Source organism: Leucopleurus acutus (assembly GCF_964270905.1).
Source record: "Leucopleurus acutus genome assembly, chromosome: 6".
NCBI lineage: Eukaryota > Metazoa > Chordata > Mammalia > Artiodactyla > Delphinidae > Leucopleurus > Leucopleurus acutus.
The window spans coordinates 86,301,856-86,322,115 of NC_139149.1; the positions used below are offsets into that span (position 1 = coordinate 86,301,856).

Below are 20,260 nucleotides of genomic sequence, written 5' to 3' on the forward strand. Positions count from 1 at the left end.
CCACAATGACTTCCCTAGAATAAGTGGAATTACCGGTATGGAGCAATTATAATAATTACTGTTATATTGCCCTCAAAGATGTTCTACCAACTACTATACCAACCAGCATTTTCTCTTTAACTTCACACTTAGCTTTTCTAGGAAAACCTGATTTGAGAATATCCTTATGGGGGGGCACAGGCAGGATGGCGGGTGACTCTGAAGTCCTGGACAGCTGGGGTGGCAGGGGTGGCTGGGCGGGCCCTGCAGCGCGGATGCTGCCGCCGCTGCAAACTACTGAGCTCTGCGTGTCGCGGCGGCACAGCACTCTTCAGGGCCGGGCGGACACCCCGCATCCACGGCCAAAGGGCCGGGAAGCCGGCCACACGTATCTGTCCAAAGCGTGCCTGTCCCATCCACCTTGGAGGCGGAGATTGCCCGTGGGTCCCTGGCCCCAGGTGCTGAACCGCACCAAGGGGCGATTGGGAAGGAGCTCATAGCGGCAGCGTCCTGGCGGTCCGCCGGAGAGCTGGATTCCCGCCTTCTCCGAATTTCCATCGTCAACTTTCTTGACCAGCCTTCTCTGGTGATCCGGACCATGCAGCGCTTTGGGCCCCCTGTTGCCCACTAAGTCAGGGCTAGGGAAAGGGGTTAAGGTCTAAACTTGTGTCCCTTCCTAGACAGTGCATCCCTCCTAGGGCAGTGATTCCTGCAGTAGTTGCCACTTCACTATGGGGGCCTCATCTTTTGCCTCTACTGGCCCTTGGGTGCTGAGGGTTCACTTGCTTTGTTTGGTGCTTAAATGTTTCTTAACTACTGAAAATAAAACTGAGCTATGATGCAATGTCTGACTTTATTTTCAAATATAGCACCTTTAAATATTCTTTCCTTTGTCCTTAGATTGGAGGGGAGGTTCTGTGATTCAGATATTCAAGTAGTACAACGTAATTGAAGACAGTTTAAGAAGTGGAAGAGGATAGGTCCTGTCATTCAGTATTAACTACTGTCCACATTCTGGAATATTTTCTTAGTTTTATAGTTGTATTTATGTAGTAAATATGTAACAGTAATAATATTTTGCAAGTTTAGCATTTTTCCTGATATTTTTCATCTAACATGAACCTTTTTCTAAAAGTTCTTCGAAAGCATTATTGAATGGATACATAAAAGATACATTATTGAATGTTTAAATTATTTTCAATTTTTGCCATATTATAGGTAATGATTCAGTGGAATGCTCGTATATAGAGTTTTGCCTGAATGATTGTTTTCTTAAGATAGACTACAAGAGGTAGAATTGGTTAAATATTTAAAGCTCTCAATCTGCAGTGTGTGAAATTGCTCGCCAAACTGTACAGAAAATGTACCCTCCCACCAGAATGCTGGTTTCCCACATCCCAGTCACTACTGGGTCTCCTCAGTAAAATTTTTTTAAAAACTGGGTTTGTATGACAAGAGCAAACGACCGAGAAACACTCGAATAAGGAGCTTTGTGGCTTACTGGCCTTGTCTCAGATCAGTGAAGAAAAACTGCTAGGACAGTCATATAGGCCTTTTGTTAGGAAGAGTTAGCTTCCTGTAAAAGATGTTATATCCTGCAGCCTTTCTAAACTCACTTATTCTAGTAGCTCTTTGGTAGATGCCGTTGGATTTTCATCATTGGTGATCACGTTTTCTAAGAATAAAGGCAGATTTGCTTCTCCCTTTAAAAAAAAAAAAAGAATATCCTTATGAGGACTTCCCTGGTGGCGCAGTGGTTAAGAATCCGCCTGCCAATGCAGGGGACATGAGTTCGATCCCTGGTTCGGGAAGATCCCACATGCCATGCACCAACTAAGCCCATGCGCCACAACTACCAAGCTTGCTCTCTAGAGCCCGTGAGCCACAACTACTGAGCCCATGTGCCACAACTACTGAAGCCCATGCATCTAGAGCCCATGCTTCACAACAAGAGAAGCCACCGCAACGAAGAGCAGCCCCCACTCGCCACAACTAGAGAAAGCCCGCATGCAGCAAACGAAGACCCAACACAACCAAAAAAAAAAAAGAATATCCTTATGTGCTTGAACTTCAAAACTGTGAAATTGATGTTTAATTATCATGGAGCTTTCATGACTTCTTCAGTTGTCTCAGCAATGATCTGTTTTAAATATTTGATAACACTGTCTCCCAAATCATTGATTTCCTACAAATATAGTAGTAGTTACAGTAACAATTATAATAATAACTATAATTTATTGAGAGCTTGCTACTTTTCTGGCATTATATTAAGCACATTAAATCTTAATCTTTATGATGACAATTACTGTCAGCCCCATCTTACAGGTGATGGTACTGAGCTTCAGAGAATTAAGTACCTAAGATTTGTACCCAGGTCTAGTTCCAAAGCTTATAGCCACACACGTCTGTACTGCCTCTTTAAAAGATGTCTTTTTCTTTTTTTTTTTGGCTGTGTTGGGTCTTCATAGCTGTGCGTGGGCTTCTCTAGTTGCTGCGAGAGGGGGCTACTCTTCGTTGTGGTACCTGGGCTTCTCACTGCAGTGGCTTCTCTTGTTGTGGAGAATGGGATCTAGGTGCACGGGCTTCAGTAGTTGCAGCATGCGGGTTCAGTAGTTGCAGCACGTGGGCTCAGTAGTTGCGGCAGGGCTCGTAGGGTGCACAGGCTTCCGTAGTTGTGGCGCACGGGCTCCAGAGTGCAGGCTCGGTAGTTGTGGCTCGCAGGCTTAGTTGCTTTGTGGCATGTGGGATCTTCCTGGACCAGGGACCAAACCCGTGTCCCCTGCATTGGCAGGTGGATTCTTAACCACTTGTGCCACCAGAGAAGTCCTTAAAAGGTGTCTCTTAAATCAATGTCTTTAACTATTCATTTTAATGTGATTCAGTGTTATTTGTTTGAAACAAGTTAAATACTATTTTAGTTCCTAATATTTCCTCATAAATGAATGTCAGTGTGAGTTAGATAAGCCAGGCTTACCTCTTGTCTTTTTGAAAACTTTAAAATTTTAATTTCAGGGCTTAGAGTTATATCTTGGTAGAACTTATTATCAGAATCTATTTTATCCTGAAAACTGGAATAGGTATGTGAATTCATTTGCTAGCTAGGATGCTGTTCAGAGAGTAGCACTCTTAAGTGATGGAATTTTTCATTGTGAGAGATTTGCCCCTGTAGATTTCTTTTGTCTTTGGCATTGCCTTTCAGGCCATCAACAGTAGAGTAGAATGTGGTTACTCTTCCTTTTACTTTATTTAAACTTGAGTCACATTCCAGATGCCTTATAAATCAAAAGATCTCAAAAGAAAATCATTTTACTTGATGGTATAAGGTTAATAATTCTGAGATTTAAAATCTTATGTTGAGACACTTTACATTTTTGAAGTTCTTCACATGTTTATTGTTGGTTAGTTACTTTCTTAAGTTTTAAAAAATACAAGTAGATTATAGCTAGGATTATATTAAAGAAATGATTCTAATGGAATAAGAAAATCTTGTTGGTTACCAGCTTCTTTCTTTCATTGCTTGATTTTATTGGGTCAGATGTTTAAAATTATGGCATTAAATTTTAAATATACCTCTAAATATATGATTCAGTGCTATTATTTATTGCTGTTTCTTTCAGGAGTTTTTTGTGGAGCCATTTAATCGAAAAGCACGCCAAGAGAACTTGAGGTATAATAATATGCTTAAACAACTTAGCAGTCCACAGTTAGCCACCCTGAGACGCTGGAAGGCAATAAAGCTCTATCTTACATGTGAAAGGGGACCTTGGGCTGAAAGGTAGGTGTCTATCATTCATTAAATACCCTTTTTTCTTTAGAGCTCTGATCTAGAACTTTATGAATCAGTGACCTCGCCAATCCAATTTTTAAAATGTTCAATTTTTAAAAGATTACTTTTAATTAATTTGCTTGCCTTTTATGGATTATAAGTTCGGTATGTGTAGAGCTTTGTGTGTATATGTTTTTCACCATGGAGTTATTTCCTTTACTCTTACCCTGTGACATAGAATTTGTTTTGATTCCATTTACTTCTGTCTTCCTGATACCACCTCTTTGAGCTAGGGTTAGTGACAATGTGTATTTGAATATTTTACAATTTCTTTATTTGATCCTAAGTCACTTCTGTTTTGCTGAATTATATTTTATACACACACACATTTTTTAACAGCCCTTTTTTATTGTGGTAAAATACACTTAATATAAAATTTGCTATTTTAACCATTTTAAAATGTACAATTTAGTGGCATTAAGTACATTCCTCATGTTGTGTAATAATCACCACTGTCCAGCTTCAGAACATTTTCATCACCTGAAAAAGAAACCCTGGACCCATTAACAGTCACTAGCTATTATCCCTTCCCCCGACCCCTGGCAACCACCAATCTGCTCTCTGTCTCTATGGATTTGCCTATTCTGGGTATTTCATATAAATGAAGTCATTCAGTATGTGGCCTTTTGTGCCCAGCTTCTTTCATTTAGCTTAGGATTTTCACTACGTTGTAGCATGTATCATTACTTTCTTTCCTTTTTATGGCTGAATAATATTCCATTGTGTGGAATGGATGATGGACATCGTGTTGCTTTCCTTGTGGCTGTTGTGAATAGTATTGCTGTAAACATCTGTGGATAAGCGTTTGTTTCAACACCTGTTTCTAATTCTCTTGCTTATGTACTGGAAGAATTACTGGGTCATATGGTAATTCTGTGTTTAACTTACTGAGGAATTGCCAAACAGTTTTTAACAGCAGCTGCATCATTTTACATTCCTGTCAGCAATGTTTGAGGGTTTCAGTTTCTCCACAACCTTACCAAGACTTGTCTTTTTTTTTTTTTTAATTATGGTCATCCTAGTGGGTGTGCAGTGGTATCTTATGATTTCATTGCAATTCCCTAATGACTAATGACATTGAGTATCTTTTCAGGTACTTGTTGGCCATTTGTATATCTTCTTTAAAGAAATGTCTATTCAAGTCTTTTGCCCATTTTTAAATTGGATTGTTTGACTTCTTGTGGTTGAACTGTAAGAGGTTTTTTTTTTTCAATAATAGACCCTTATTGGATATATTGTCTATAAATATGTAGGTTGTCTTTTCACTTTCTCCAAAGTGGCCTTTGATGCACAAAAGCTTTGAATTTTGAAGTCCAGTTTATCTGTTTCTTTCTTTTGTTGCTTATGTTATTGATATCTAAGAAACCATTCCCAAATCCAGGGTCATGAAGACTTACTCCTATTGTTTCCTCTAAGAGCTTTAACTCTTATATTTAGATCTTTGATCCATTTGCAATTATATTATCTTTATTTGTACTAAACTTATTATTTTATTTTGAAAACTGTATTTGGAATAAACTCCTAAATAGCTAGTTAAGAACTTCCTTGTAACAGTGAAAGAGTAAAATATATCAAGCTGTAAGTCTGAAGATTTATCTTCAGATCTTATTCCTGTACCTGTAAATCACATGGCATCTTGGGCCTGTCTTAGATTCCTCAGGTATATACTGTTGATATGCATAATAACATTGGTTTTTTTTCTCGGGGTTGTTTGGGTCAAATGAGATAAGGAATGTGAATGTTTTTATAAAATGGTGCCAAAAAAATGTAAAGTACCTGATACTCTATTTCAATAACCAGTCTTTGTAATTTTAAGCGAAATAGTTTTATTTGTTTACTTATGAATATTCATAGGAAACAAAATCCACTTCACTGGAAACTAGCTAACGTAGAAAATTATTCCCGCATGAGACTTAAATTGGTGCCAAATTATAACTTCAAAACCCATGATGAAGCTAGTGCTTTGAGAGATAATCTAGGTGAGTTTCAATGGCTGTTTAATTATTTATTGAAGATAATGAGGGTGTTGGTGGGGATTGGTTATTGTTTTCATTGTTTCAAAATTATTTAATCATGAGAGAAGGGTGACATTTTATAATTGATATTTAAGTGGTTGTGTATGTTGCCTTTGGCCTAAATCTAAAATGATTTCCTATTTCAATTGATTGCAGTTTTTCAAGGAAAAATGTAATTTAAGCTCATAAAATTATACTGTAGTTGATGTGAAATGTATCATCTCTATCTCCATTATGGTATAGTAAAACATGGTCCTTTAACCTTAGCCTTTTGCTTACCAAAACTGAGTTTAATGTTAAATATATTCAATATTTAGAATTCTTAGCAGCTCTTTAGGTCTTTCTTCTATGACCTGTTCTTCGTATAGAACTCCAGACATTTAGTATCTAGATGGGCCAATGCCTTTTTTCTAGAAAAAAGTGCTTAAAAATGCATAGCCTTGCAGTATATCAAAACAGATTTTAAAGAGTTTCTAAAATTCTTATGAAGCCCTTCCTTTATAGCCATCTGACTGAGCATCTGTGCACCTTATGTTTAGTGACTAAGTTATAGATGAAATGAGTACCAGTTTTTTAATCTTAGTTTTTAAAATTGCCTTAATATATTGGCCAGTACAGTAAATGCCATAAAATTGAGAGCTACGATGCCTGCCATTTAGAGTCTTATATTCTGAAATAAATCAGACACAGTAAGTGATTTCCCTTAATGTAAAATAATGGCCTTGTCCATGGTACAAAGAGTGTCTTATACAGGAACGGTCAGTGTGTATAGCTTGTCCTCCCAGTATATGTCCTGAGACTATTATACTTTCTCTACCTCTTAAAATTTTATACTTACCACACAGAAAACATCTTATGGTGAATGACTTCAATTTAGTAATATTTAAGGAAGAGTGTTCTCTATTTTTTCTTCATTTTTGCCAATAAATCCCACTCCAGGAAATTCCCTGTCCCTTTCCCTCCTTCTTCAACCCTCTTACACACGTATACAGGTATAATTTTATGTTTCTTCTTCTTGGTCTCAGTTGTTTTAAGTCCAGGAAAACCAGTGTCCTTTCTCTTTTTCCATCTCTGTTCCTTTCTTTACCTAGTTTTCAAAATTATCCCAAGTATAATGATGATAATAAAATTGTACAGAAGAAAAAAATCTTACATTTCAAAGTGAAATTGGGGGAATTCCCTGGCAGTCCAGTGGTTAGGACTCTGCGCTTTTATTGCCGAGGGCCTGGGTTCGATCCCTGGTCGGGACCTAAGATTCCACAAGCCGCACAGCACGGCTGAATGAATGAATGAATGTAATAAGTGAAATTGATAATAGTATAAAACCAGTGACCTCAGTCTTTAAAACTCTTCAAAGTTCCTTGAAGTTTACTTCAGAATTAACTGCAGAATGTTTTACCTACTCCATATATTTGTTTGTAAGTATTTTCGTCAGTATTTTTCTATTTGTATCAGATTATCTAGACTTGTATGTGATCAAAGCAGATTTATAAAAGAGAAATGCAGCTGTACATTAGGTTAATTCATTTTGTATGTCAGAGCAAGGATACCATTTGAGAAATTAAGGGAGGTTTTGTCATCTTTACAGTGTTTTGTTATTTAGCATGAATTGTTTTTATTATACACATGAAATGTCTTTATTCATAGTTAAACATATACATTTTTTCCAGTCCTACCTGCACATTATGCATATATTTTTATTACTATTCTTATGCCACCAGATAATTGAGAGATGAATGTGCAGTAAGAATAGCTACCATTTATTTATTTTATGTGTGATGTGATGTATCTCCATTTCACAGTTGCAAAAACATAGATTCAGAGGGGTCATATGGTTAATAAATGGCAGAATAGAATTTGAATTTAGGTTTACCATTTCACAGCCCATCTTCTTTCCATTACACTAGCGCTGCCTTCTTACATTAATGCATAGTTCATGACATTTGTTGCATATATATGTATCAGAATTATCTATTAAATTCCATACACTCCAGAAAGGAACACTTCAGCTTTTGGTCTTTGTATTATCTTGCAGTTAAAAATAATTTGTCACATTCTTTCTTAATATTTCTGTAGTTCAAATGCACAGTAAAAAATAATTCCATTGAATTAATGTAGTGAGAATAATTCTTTAACTTACTTAGTAGTATGCTTTAGAAGTAAATATGATTGAAGAGATTACTTGGCCTGTTTCTGAAACATAAATAATACCATCATTAAAGATAAATACCATCTTTTAAAACATTTATTCCTTGTATTATATGTATGATTATTTTAAAAAATCACAGGCAACACCATAGATAACTCTAAATCATGTATAAAAACTTCTCTGTAGTAAGTCGCTTATCTTAGAAAATTTCAAGTACCTTACTTATTATACATATTATTCATATAATTAACAGTCAGAAATTACAGAAGGACTGTGATATGATTTTCCTACTTTGTGTTTAACAAACATTTTATGTTTAAACAGGTATCCAGCACTTGCAGCCTTCCAGTGATTCACTGCTTTTGGAAGTAGTGAAACAAGTAAAAGTTAGTGATATGGAGGAGGATAAATTAGATCTTCCTGAAGAGGAAATAACAGCCAGAGTAAATATGTATGTATAAGTACTTGAAAGAATTTAAAATTATTTTATTCTGAGAAATGGGATTGTAAAATTGTGGAAAATATTTGCTTGAAATTCTAATACTATGCATTCCCAGAATCCAACAATTGATACTATATATCAGCTGTTAGGAGTCTATTAGTGTTAACTGAAACTATTGAAGAAGGCTTCTTAGGACTGGGTTAATTTGGAGCTGGACCTTGAAACTAGAAAATATTTTGAGTTGAATGATAATGAATCAAATTTATGGGATACAGCTGAGGTATTTATCTGGAAAGTACAGGTGAAATATAAACTTTTAAGAAAAAGGAAGAAATTATAAAAGCAGAAGTCCATGAAAGATAAAACCAAAAAACAAAAAGAAAGATCAAAGAAAACAAAAGTTGGTTATTAACAATCAGGTAACCAAACAATAAACCTCCAGCCAGATTGGTTAGGAAATAAAGACAACATAAATTACCAGTATCAGGAATGAGAGAGGAGATAACATTACAAATACTAAAATGATTGATTTAATACATTAAAATAATTAAAAGGAAATGATAGGGACTTCCCTGGTGGTCCAATGGGTAAGACTCCGCACTCCCAATGCAGGGTGCCTGGATATGATCCCTGGTCGGGGAACTAGATCCCGCGTGCATACCCCAACTATAAGAGTTCGCATGCTGCAACTTAAAGAGTCCACACGCCGCAACTAAGTCCACATTCTGCAACTGAAAGATCCCACATGCTGCAACTAAAGATCCTGCATGCCTCAATGAAGATTTCGTGTGTGGCAACTAAGACCAAGCGCAGCCTAAACAAATAAATAAATATTAGAAAAAAAATTCCAGACATCATTTAAAAAAAAAAAGGAAATGGCAACTTTATGCCAATAAATTTGACAATTTAAATGAAATGGGCAAATTCCTTGAAAGATACAAATTATCAAACCTCTCCCAGGAAAAAATAGCCTTAGATATATTTTAAAATTTTGAATTTGTAGTTTAAAAACTTCCCCTAAACAAATATAAAACATACTCATTTTCTCATCTCTCCTTTGTTACCATACATATTAAACCTGTATATGTTTTAAGCCCAACAGTACAGTTTAATGCATTTACTGTTTTATGCACTTATCTTTAAATCAGTTAAGAGAAGAAAAAACTATGTAATTATGCTTTCCTTTATATTTCCCTGCATATTTACCTACTTATACACTTCATTTCTTGGTGTACATTCAGATTGCCATCTGGTGCCATTTCCTTTTAAGCCTGAAGGACTTCCTTCAGTATTCCTTGTAAGGAAGGTCTATAAGCCACAAATTCTCTTAGTCTTTTGTTATCTGTGGAGATTTTTATTTTGTCTTCATTTTTGACTACTTTTTTAAAAATTGAGATATATTTTTTGAAAATTGAGATTCACTTAACGTAAAATTGACTATTTTAAAGTGCACAGTTCAGTGTTTTTTTAGTATATTCACAGAGTTGTGCAACATCACCACTGTCTAGTCCAAGAACATTTCCATCACCCCAAAAGGAGATCTTATACCTTTCAACAGTCAGTCCCAATTTTCTCTCCTCACATCCTCTAGCAACCACTGATTGGTTTTCTTTCTCTATGGATTTGCCTATTTTGAACATTTCATGTATTTCATTCAATATGTTATTTTTTATGTCTGGCTTTTTTCATTCAGTTTAATGATTCCATCCATTTGTTTTTGTGGCTGAATAATATTCCATTATATGGATATACAGTTTTTGTTTATCCGTTCAGCAGTTGATGGACATTTATGTAGTTTCTATTTTTTTTCTTTGGCTATTATGAATAATACTGCCTTGAATATTCATGTACACATTTTTTTTTTCGGTACGCGGGCCTCTCACTGTTGTGGCCTCTCCCGTTGCGGAGCACAGGCTCTGGACGTACAGGCTTAGCGGCCATGGCTCACGGGCCCAGCTGCTCCGCGGCATGTGGGATCTTCCCGGACCGGGGTACGAACCTGTGTCCCCTGCATTGGCAGGCGGGCTCTCAACCACTGCGCCACCAGGGAAGCCCCATGTACACATTTTTCTATCAACTTATGTTTTCATTTATCTTGAGTATAAAAAAAACCACTAGGAGTGGATTTGCCGATCATTTGTTAATTCTATGTTTAACCTTTTGAGGAATTGTGGAACTTTTCATAATGACTGTACCATTTTACATTCCCTCAGCAATGTATGAAAGTTCTAATTTCTCCAAATCTACCCCAACTTCTATTATTCTCTGTTTTTTTTTTTAATTTATGATACCATCCTAGAATGTTAGAGGTGGTATCTTGTGATTTTAATTTGCATTTCCCTAATGACTAATGATGCTGAACATCTTTTTATGTATTTGTTGGCCATTTATATGTCATTTTTGGAGAAATCTTTATGCAGATCCTTTGCCTATTTTTTAATTGGGTTGTCTTTTAGTTATTGAGTTGTAAGTGTTCTTTACATATTTTAGCAACAAGTCCCTTATTAGATACAGGATTTACAAAAATGTTCTTCCACTAAATTGTTTTTTTTTTTTTTTTTTTTTTGCGGTACGTGGGCCTCTCACTGTTGAGGCCTCTCCCGTTGTGGAGCACAGGCTCCGGACGCACAGGCTCAGCAGCCATGGCTCACAGGCCCAGCCGCTACACGGCATGTGGGATCTTCCCAGACTGGGGCACGAACCCATGTCCCCTGCATCAGCAGGCGGACTCTCAACCACTGTGCCACCAGGGAAGCCTTGAATTGGTTTTTTTTTACTTTCTGTTGGTATCTTTCGATGTACAAAAAATTTTAATTTTGATGAATTTCCTTTCATCTATTTTTTTCTAAGAGTTTTATATTTTATCTCTTATGTTAGGTCTTTGATCCATTTTGAGTTAACTTTTGTATGTGGCGTGATGTAGGGGTCCATATTAATTCTTCTGCATGTGATTCTAGTTGCCCCAGCACCATTGCTTTTTCTTTTGAAGATAGTTTTGCCAGATACAGAATTCTTGATTGACAGTTTTTTCCTTTCACCATTTTGAATATGTCTTTCCACTACCTTCTGGTTTTCACTACCTTTTGTTTCTGATGAGAAATGTGCTATTAACCTTTTCTGTTGTGTCCTGTATTATGGTGCTTTTAGGTTATTCTTTTTGTCCTTGGCTTTTAGTACCTTGGCTTTAGGACCATGTTTGGATATCTTTGTGTTTATCTTGCTTGGAGTTCATTGAACTTCTTGGATGTGTAGATTAATTTTTTTCATATTTGAGAAGTTGCCAGCATTATTTTTTCAAAGATATTTTGGCCCTTTTTCTCTGTTCTCTCCTTCTGGGTCTCCCTTTGCACATACGTTGTTTTGCTTGATGGTGACCCTTTGAGGTTCTTTCATTCTGCTTGATTCTTCTTTCTTTGTGTTCTTCAGATTGGACAGTTTCTTTTGATCTATCTTCAAGAGCCCTGCTTCTTTCTTCTGCAAGTTCAAATATGCTGTTGAGTCCTTGTGATTTTCAATTTCAGAATTTCTCATTTGGTTCCTTTTTAAAATATATATATAATTTCTATCTCTGTATCAATAATACTCTATTTGACTAGGCTTTTTTTTGCCATAATGCACTTTGGTTCTTTAAACATAGTTTCCTTTAGTTCTTTTCATGTATTTTTATGATAGCTACCTTGAAGGCTTTGTCTACTCAGTTGAGCATCTGAGGTCCCCCAGAGACAGTTTCTTTTTACTGCTTTTGATTTTATGGCCCGTATTTTCCTGTTTCTTCCTATGTCTCATAATTTTTGTGAAAACCATACATTTTAGATAAATTATACCAACTTTGGTTTCTAATCTCCTCCCTTGATGCTGGTTGTTGTTGTTGTATTTTTGTTTGTTTAGTAGTGACTTTTCTAGATTAAGTCTGTGGAGTCTGTTTTACCTGCAGTGAATGCCACTGATATCTGTACTTACTGGGTTTTTGTTTTGTTTTATTTTTAAAGCCTTGCTTACTAGGGGTTGCCCCTGGGTCAGCATAGCTTAGTGGTCAGCCAGTGATTAGTTTGTTTTCTGTGTTTAAACCCCTTGATCAGTATGACTGCCACTCTTTGCCAGTGGATCTGTATGTGGTTTAGAGAATGCATTCAAATTTGATGATTTACACATCTGCCCTGACTTTTACTTGTTATGATTGTAAAGCCTCACATTCAGCCAAGAATGAGTAGCTAAGTCTCAAGTATATAATTTATTCTGGACATCACTTTGTTTAGGTTATAAACAACATATGGCAAATATTTCTCAGAACTTATTTTAATACTATAAATTGACCAGGTTCATGGGACTTCCCTGGTGGTGCAGTGGTTAAGAATCCACCTGCCAATGCAGGGGACACGGGTTTGATCCCTGGTCTGGGAAGATCCCACATGACGTGGAGCAGCTAAGCCCGTGTGCCACAGCTACTGAGCCTGCGCTCTAGAGCTCACAAGCCACAAGTACTGAACCCGCGTGCCACAACTACTGAAGCCCGTGTGCCTAGAGTCTGTGCTCCACAACAAGAGAAACCACCGCAATGGGAAGCCCACACACTGCAACGAAGAGTGGCCTCCACTCACCGCAACTAGAGAAAGCCCATGCACAGCAGTGAAGACCCAATGCAGCCAAAAATAAATGAATAAATAAATAAATAAATTTATTAAAAGAAAAAATTGACCAGGTTCAATAATATCCTTTGTTGGCATAAGCAGGTTTTTTGGTTAATATAATTTTAGTAATTTTTAAATATGTCCTTGATTATTTTCAGGGAACTGGATGGGGTAGTTATCTAGGGAGCTGTCTTTGGTTTTGGTAGATTTTTTTAGTCAGCCTTTTAATGGGATTTTATTTTCTTTCTTCAAGGACTAGTGAATTCAGTGGATGTCAGTCTCATTCATTTTCAAATGAAAAGCCAAAACTCTTTGTTTCATAGAATAGAAATAACCTTCAGACTATTTACTCTCTCAGGTCACTTTTTTCTCTATTTCATCACTGTGAATATTGGAATTTCACTATTTAGGAAAACATTTTCAGTTTTTTATTTTAAGCTTAGCTTTAATGGTTGCAATATTCCCAGTTAGGTTGGTGATACTTGTAGAGCTTCTCATCAAAATCCATTGGAAACAAAATTAGATTTAGTCATTGCTATCCTGGAAATGAGGCAAATGTGAAATATCTAGGACCAGAGAGCAGCTGGCTTGAAGGATATACTTGAATAACATACCATGAGTCATAGGAGTTCTCATTTCTGTACTTGGCAGTTAAAAGTCAACTAGGCCACCAGAAGACTGTCCCTTCCCAGTTATTTCCTCCAAAAAGCATACTTGATAACAGTCCTCCAAATATGAGATGACTTCACTTTAAGTATGGTGTGGCAACAGTGGCTCCTAGTATTATCTCCGTTTACACTATCAGGGGATGCTATGATGATGATGCTCTAGCTTTTGTTGCTCTTGAAACATCTCATTCTACAGTTGAAGAATCAATCATAATACTTCTAATAATTATTTATGAAACACCACTAATGATACAGTCCTTTATTCACAGATTCGTTTATTCCCTGGGTCAATTCATTTATTCCCTGGGTCAATTCATGTCTGCCAAATATAACTAAAAAACATGACCAGTATTGCTGCATGTTTGAACCATCCTCTAGCAGTAGTATTGAAGATTCACTATATTTCGTTTTAATGGGTCATATACAATTGAAATGTAAAAAATATGTTTTTTGAAACTTAGTTATTGGGTAATAAGTATATTTGGACATATTTAAGTAATTTAATATGCAGTGGAATGGTTTTTGTAGAAAATTCAAGTACTCTTTCTTGGATAGTGACTTTACAGACACAAGATTCGTATTTGAATATGATGTTCTTTTCCATTTACACAGAATACATTGTTGGATGTTGTTTGTTTGGTTGGTTTTTGTTTTTACAGTAATGAGAAAGAAGAACAGGATCAAAAAGAAAAATTGGTGTTGTTGGAAGACTGTGAACTCATTACAATAATTGCCATAATTCCTGGCAGATTAGAAATCACTACTCAACACATTTACTTCTATGATGGCAGCATTGAAAAAGAGGACGGTGAGGAGTTCTGGGGGAATAATTTCTGTGTTCAATAGTTAAGTATCCAGTTTATCAATCATTAATGAGAAGAAAGCGATAAGGTGGGACTGTAGAATTGTAGTCTACCATGTAAAAGGAGACATGGAAAGTCAGTATGGAATTAAATTTATTATCAACAATGTACTGAAGGGAATGCTTCCTTTTTATTAATGTTTTTGAAAAGGTTTGGCTAGAGGGGATTGCTATAAACTGAAGTTATAAAATACAATTTTACTTTTATTTATATGTACACTTGTTCCTAGAGGCTTTTCACCTAATCCTTTATCTGAAAATAAAAAGATATTTAAATCTAAGCTGCCAACATAAAGAGAAAAGGAAAACTGTTTCTAAGATATAATATTCAGAGTTATTCTCTATTCCAATGGAAAGGAAGTAGAAAAGCTATAGAATTTTAAAATAGTCTTAAAAGAAACAAATTAAACATCCAATAAATTTAACAAATGGTTTTCATCATACAGAAACTGAATTCCTTTTCCATAGTGCTACTTTTGTCAGGAACTAGGAGATATTTTCTGCATAGCATCAGTAACTTTTTGTGGTACCCCAGTCACAAGATTGTTTCTGTTTTCAGGAGTAGGCTTTGATTTCAAGTGGCCTCACTCTCAAGTTCGAGAGATTCACCTACGACGGTACAACTTAAGGAGGTCAGCCCTTGAGATTTTTCATGTTGACCAATCCAACTACTTTCTCAATTTCAAAAAAGAGGTATGTAAGATGCTAACTTTCTGGAAGCCCCAGACTGTTAGCTTGAAATTATTTTCCAACTAGTGAGCTGTAATGAAACTTCACAACTCTACTCTTTCATCGAGTCAAAATATATATTAGAGAAAAATATATATATATACCTTTGGGACTAACCAGTATATGCATTTTTGTTGGAATTTATGTGCAAGTGTTTGGAGGATATTTGTTTTCAGTTTTTATATATAGGTAGATAAAGAAGTCAATAGAATATTGAGTGTCAGCTAATAGGTGTCTCACAGTATCCAGTTGTGAAATAATATGCAATATATATGATATAACTGGATTTATGAAATTAGGTTGGGTTCAATTCAACAATAGTGGAGCCTGTGTAATCAGGAAGAATAATGGAACATGTTTTTCTAGGAATAGAGTAAATTCTTACATAGTGTAAGTGGTTAAGAGATTGCCACTGAAGCCAGGTTACGTGGATCGAAGATCATTCCACCACTAGCTCTGTAACCTTTGACCCGTTACTTGCCCCCAGCCTTCCTTCCCTCTGTCATATACTTGAGGTCAGACTTGTATCAGAGTCTGATAGCTCTCTCCACCTTGCCTAGCTTTCTCTCCATTTTCTCTCACTGTCATCTCTCTTAAAAAAATCCTGCATGTTCAATTCTGTCTTAGCATTTGCTTCTCAGATGACCTGGATTAGCATAGTCAATAACTAAGTTTCTGTTCATTTGTGAGTTCCAGGTTTATTTGTGGATGATTTGATTCAGACATTAAAGAGCATTTTTCTATTTTTACAAAAAGATAATTTTTTACTATTAAAAATAAATTTTCCCCCATAGGAAAATACAATGTATGTGTTTTTTAGAAAGCTATTTTATGTAAGTAAACCAAGCACACTCCTATTGAATACTATGCTTTTGTAAATAGTTTTTTGTTTGTTTGTTTGTTTTTAGGCCTAGTGGTATGTCTTTATTTTGTTCCATTTATTTAATTCATTCTTTTGGTGGATTCGGGGCATAATAAGTTCGATTCTTATTGATAGATATAAGATGCTAGAAGGGTATCCAGGGAGAAATGACAAATATCTCCAGTTGGAAATATAAGTGTAAGGTAGACGTTAGGGTGGTAAATATAGATCTGGAATCAGCATATGGGTAACAGATGAAATTATGACAGAAAATAATATCACCTCATGAGCAGAACAGAACAAGAAAAGGAGTAGATGATAGTGGACCCCATCGTCAGTTTAAGGAGCAGGTAAAGGAAAAGGAGTTGGTGAGAGACTGAGAAGGATGATCAGAGAGTGATGTAAGACCTGGAGAGTAGTGTCCTGGATGATACGTACGGGAGAGTCTTAGGGGTTGATCTGTAAGGTCTAATGACATGTATCAATAGAATGAAGCCCCAAACAGATCATCAAATTGGAAAATGAGGTCAACTGCACTGACACAGTTCATCCAGATTGCTATGACAAAATTACCATAGACTGGATGGCTTAAACAACAAATACTTATTTCTCTTAGTTCTGGACTGAAAGCTGGAAGTTCAAGAGCAGGATTCCAGTGGAGTCAGGTTCTTGGTGAACACCTTCTTCCTGGTTAACAGATGCTGTATCCTTACATGGTGGGCAGAGAGGGAGAAGGAGAGAGAGGATGAGAGAGAGAGAAAGAGCTAGCTCTCTGGTCTCTTATTTTTTTTTTTTTTAATTTTGTAATTTTATTTTATTTACTTTTTTATACAGCACATCCTTATTAGTCATCAATTTTATACACATCAGTGTATACATGTCAATCCCAATCGCACAATTCATCACACCACCATCCCCACCCCCACCGCGGCTTTCCCCACTTGGTGTCCATACGTTTGTTCTCTATCTGTGTCTCAATTTCTGCCCTGCAAACCGGTTCATCTGTACCGTTTTTCTAGGTTCCACATATATGCATTAATATATGATATTTGTTTTTCTGACTTACTTCACTCTGTATGACAGTCTCTAGATCCATCCACATCTCTACAAATGACACACTTTCGTTCCTTTTTATGGCTGAGTAATATTCCACTGTATATATGTATCACACCTTCTTTATTCATTCATCTGTCAATGGGCATTTAGGTTGCTTCCATGACCTGGCTATTGTAAATAGTGCTACAATGAACATTCGGGTGCATGGGTCTTTTTGAATTATGGTTTTCTCTGCGTATATGCCCAGTATATTGTTGGGTCATATGGTAATTCTATTTTTAGTGTTTTAAGGAACCTCCATACTGTTCTCCATAGTGGCTGTATCAATTTACATTCCCACCAACAGTGCAAGAGGATTCCCTTTTCTCCACACCCTCTCCAGCATTTGTTGTTTGTAGATTTTCTGATGATGCCCATCCTAATGGGTTTGAGGTGATACCTCATTGTAGTTTTGATTTGCATTTCTCTAATAATTAGTGATGTTGAGCAGCTTTTCATGTGCCTCTTGGCCATCTGTATGTCTTCTTTGGAGAAATGTCTATTTAGGTCTTCTGCCCATTTTTGGATTGCATTGTTTGTTTTTATCATATTGAGCTGCATGAGCTGTTTATATATTTTGGAGATTAATCCTTTGTCCATTCATTCATTTGCAAATATTTTCTCCCATTCTGAGGGCTGTCTTTTTGTCTTGTTTATGGTTTCTTTTGCTGTGCAAAAGCTTTTAAGTTTCATGAGGTCCCATTTGTTTATTTTTGTTTTTATTTCCATTACTCTAGAAGGTAGATCAAAAAAGATCTTGCTGTGATTTATGTCAGAGTGTTCTTCCTATGTTTTCCTCGAAGAGTTTTATAGTGTCCGGTCTTACATTTAGGTCTTGAATCCATTTTGAATTTATTTTTGTGTATGGTGTTAGGGAGTGTTCTAATTACATTCTTTTACATGTATATCTGTCCAGTTTTCCCAGCACCACTTATTGAAGAGACTGTCTTTTCTCCATTGTATATCCTTGCCTCCTTTGTCATAGATTAGTTGATCATAGGTACATGGGTTTATCTCTGGGCTTTCTATCGTGTTCCATTGATCTATATTTCTGTTCTTGTGCCAGTACCATATTTTCTTGATTACTGTAATTTTGTAGTATAGTCTGAAGTCAGGGGGTCTGATTCCTCCAGCTCCGTTTTTTTCCCTCAAGACTGCTTTGGCTATTCGGGGTCTTTTGTGTCTCCATACAAATTTTAAGATTTTTTGTTCTAGTTCCATCGAAAATGCCATTGGTAATTTGATAGGGATTGCATTGAATCTGTAGATTGCTTTGGGTAGTATAGTCATTTTCACAATATTGATTCTTCCAATCCGAGAACATGGTATATCTCTCCATCTGTTGGTATCATCTTTAATTTCTTTCATCAGTGTCGTATAGTTTTCTGCATCCAGGTCTTTTGTCTCTTTAGGTAGGTTTATTCCTAGATATTTTATTCTTTTTGTTGCAATGGTAAATGAGAGTGTTTCCTTAATTTCTCTTTCAGATTTTTCATCATTAGTGTATAGGAATGCAAGAGATTTCTGTGCATTAATTTTGTATCCTGCAACTTTACCAGATTCATTGGTTAGCTCTAGTAGTTTTCTGGTTGCATCTTTAGGATTCTCTATGTATAGTATCATGTCACCTGCAAACAGTGACATTTTACTTCTTCTTTTCCAATTTGGATTCCTTTTATTTCTTTTTCTTCTCTGATTGCCGTGGCTAGGACTTCCAAAACTATGTTGAATAATAGTGGTGATAGGGGACATCCTTGTCTTGTTCCTGATCTTAGAGGAAATGCTTTCCGTTTTTCACCATTGAGAATGATGTTTTCTGTGGGTTTGTCGTATATGGCCTTTATTCTGTTGAGGTAGGTTCCCTCTATGCCCATTTCTGGAGAGTTTTTATCATAAATGGGTGTTGAATTTTGTCAGAAGCTTTTTCTGCATCTATTGAGATGATCATATGGTTTTTATTCCTCAATTTGTTAATATGGTTTACCACATTGATTGATTTACGTATACTGAAGAATCCTTGCATCCCTGGGATAAATCCCACTTGATCATGGTGTCTGATCCTTTTAATATGTTGTTGGATTCAGTTTGCTAGTATTTTGTTGAGGATTTTTGCATGTATATTCATCAGTGATATTGGCCTGTAATTTTCTTTTTTTGTGGTATCTTTGTCTGGTTTTGGTATCAGGGTGATGATGGCCTCATAGAATGGGTTTGGGAGTGTTCCTTCCTCCGTAATTTTTTGGATGAGTTTGAGAAGGATAGGTGTTAACTCTTCTCTAAATGTTTGATAGAATTCACCTGTGAAGCCATCTGGTCCTGGACTTTTGTTTGTTGGGAGATTTTTAATCACAGTTTCAATTTCATTACTTGTGATTGTTCTGTTCATATTTTCTATTTCTTCCTGGTTCAGTCTTGGAAGGTTATACCTTTCTAAGAATTTGTCCATTTCTTCCAGGTTGTACATTTTATTGGCATAGAGTTGCTTATAGTAGTCTCTTAGGATGCTTTGTATTTCTGTGGTGTCTGTTGTAACTTCTCCTATTTCATTTCTAATTTTATTGATTTGAGTCCTCTGCCTCTTTTTCTTGATGAGTCTGCCTAATGGTTTATCAATTTTGTTTATCTTCTCAAAGAACCAGCTTTTAGTTTTATTGATCTTTGCTATTGTTTTCTTTGTTTCTATTTCATTTATTTCTGCTCTGATCTTTATGACTTCTTTCCTTCTGCTAACTTTGGGTTTTGTTTGTTCGTCTTTCTCTATTTCCTTCAGGTGTAAGGTTAGATTGTTTATTTGAGATTTTTCTTGTTTCTTGAGGTAGGCTTGTATAGCTATAAACTTCCTCTTAGAACTGCTTTTGCTGCATCCCATAGGTTTTGGATCGTCTTGTTTTCATTGCCATTTGTCTCTAGGTATTGTATGATTTCCTCTTTGATTTCTTCAGTGATCTCTTCGTTATTTAGTAACGTATTGTTTAGCCTCCATGTGTTTGTGTTTTTTACGTTTT

At 36.1% G+C, this 20,260-nt stretch overlaps 1 protein-coding gene across 3 annotated transcripts in view; it reads left to right on the forward strand.

Moving 5' to 3' along the window:
• The window catches only part of NBEAL1 (neurobeachin like 1), a 179,067-nt gene that overhangs the window by 110,938 nt on the left and 47,869 nt on the right, over positions 1–20,260 (forward strand). For all 3 annotated transcript variants that reach the window (XM_082840791.1, XM_082840789.1, XM_082840790.1), the window contains 5 exons: positions 3,597–3,754; positions 5,660–5,784; positions 8,294–8,420; positions 14,367–14,515; positions 15,129–15,262. In XM_082840791.1, the coding sequence (XP_082696917.1) occupies positions 3,597–3,754; positions 5,660–5,784; positions 8,294–8,420; positions 14,367–14,515; positions 15,129–15,262 (693 nt within the window). The remainder of the gene's footprint in view (positions 1–3,596; positions 3,755–5,659; positions 5,785–8,293; positions 8,421–14,366; positions 14,516–15,128; positions 15,263–20,260) is intronic.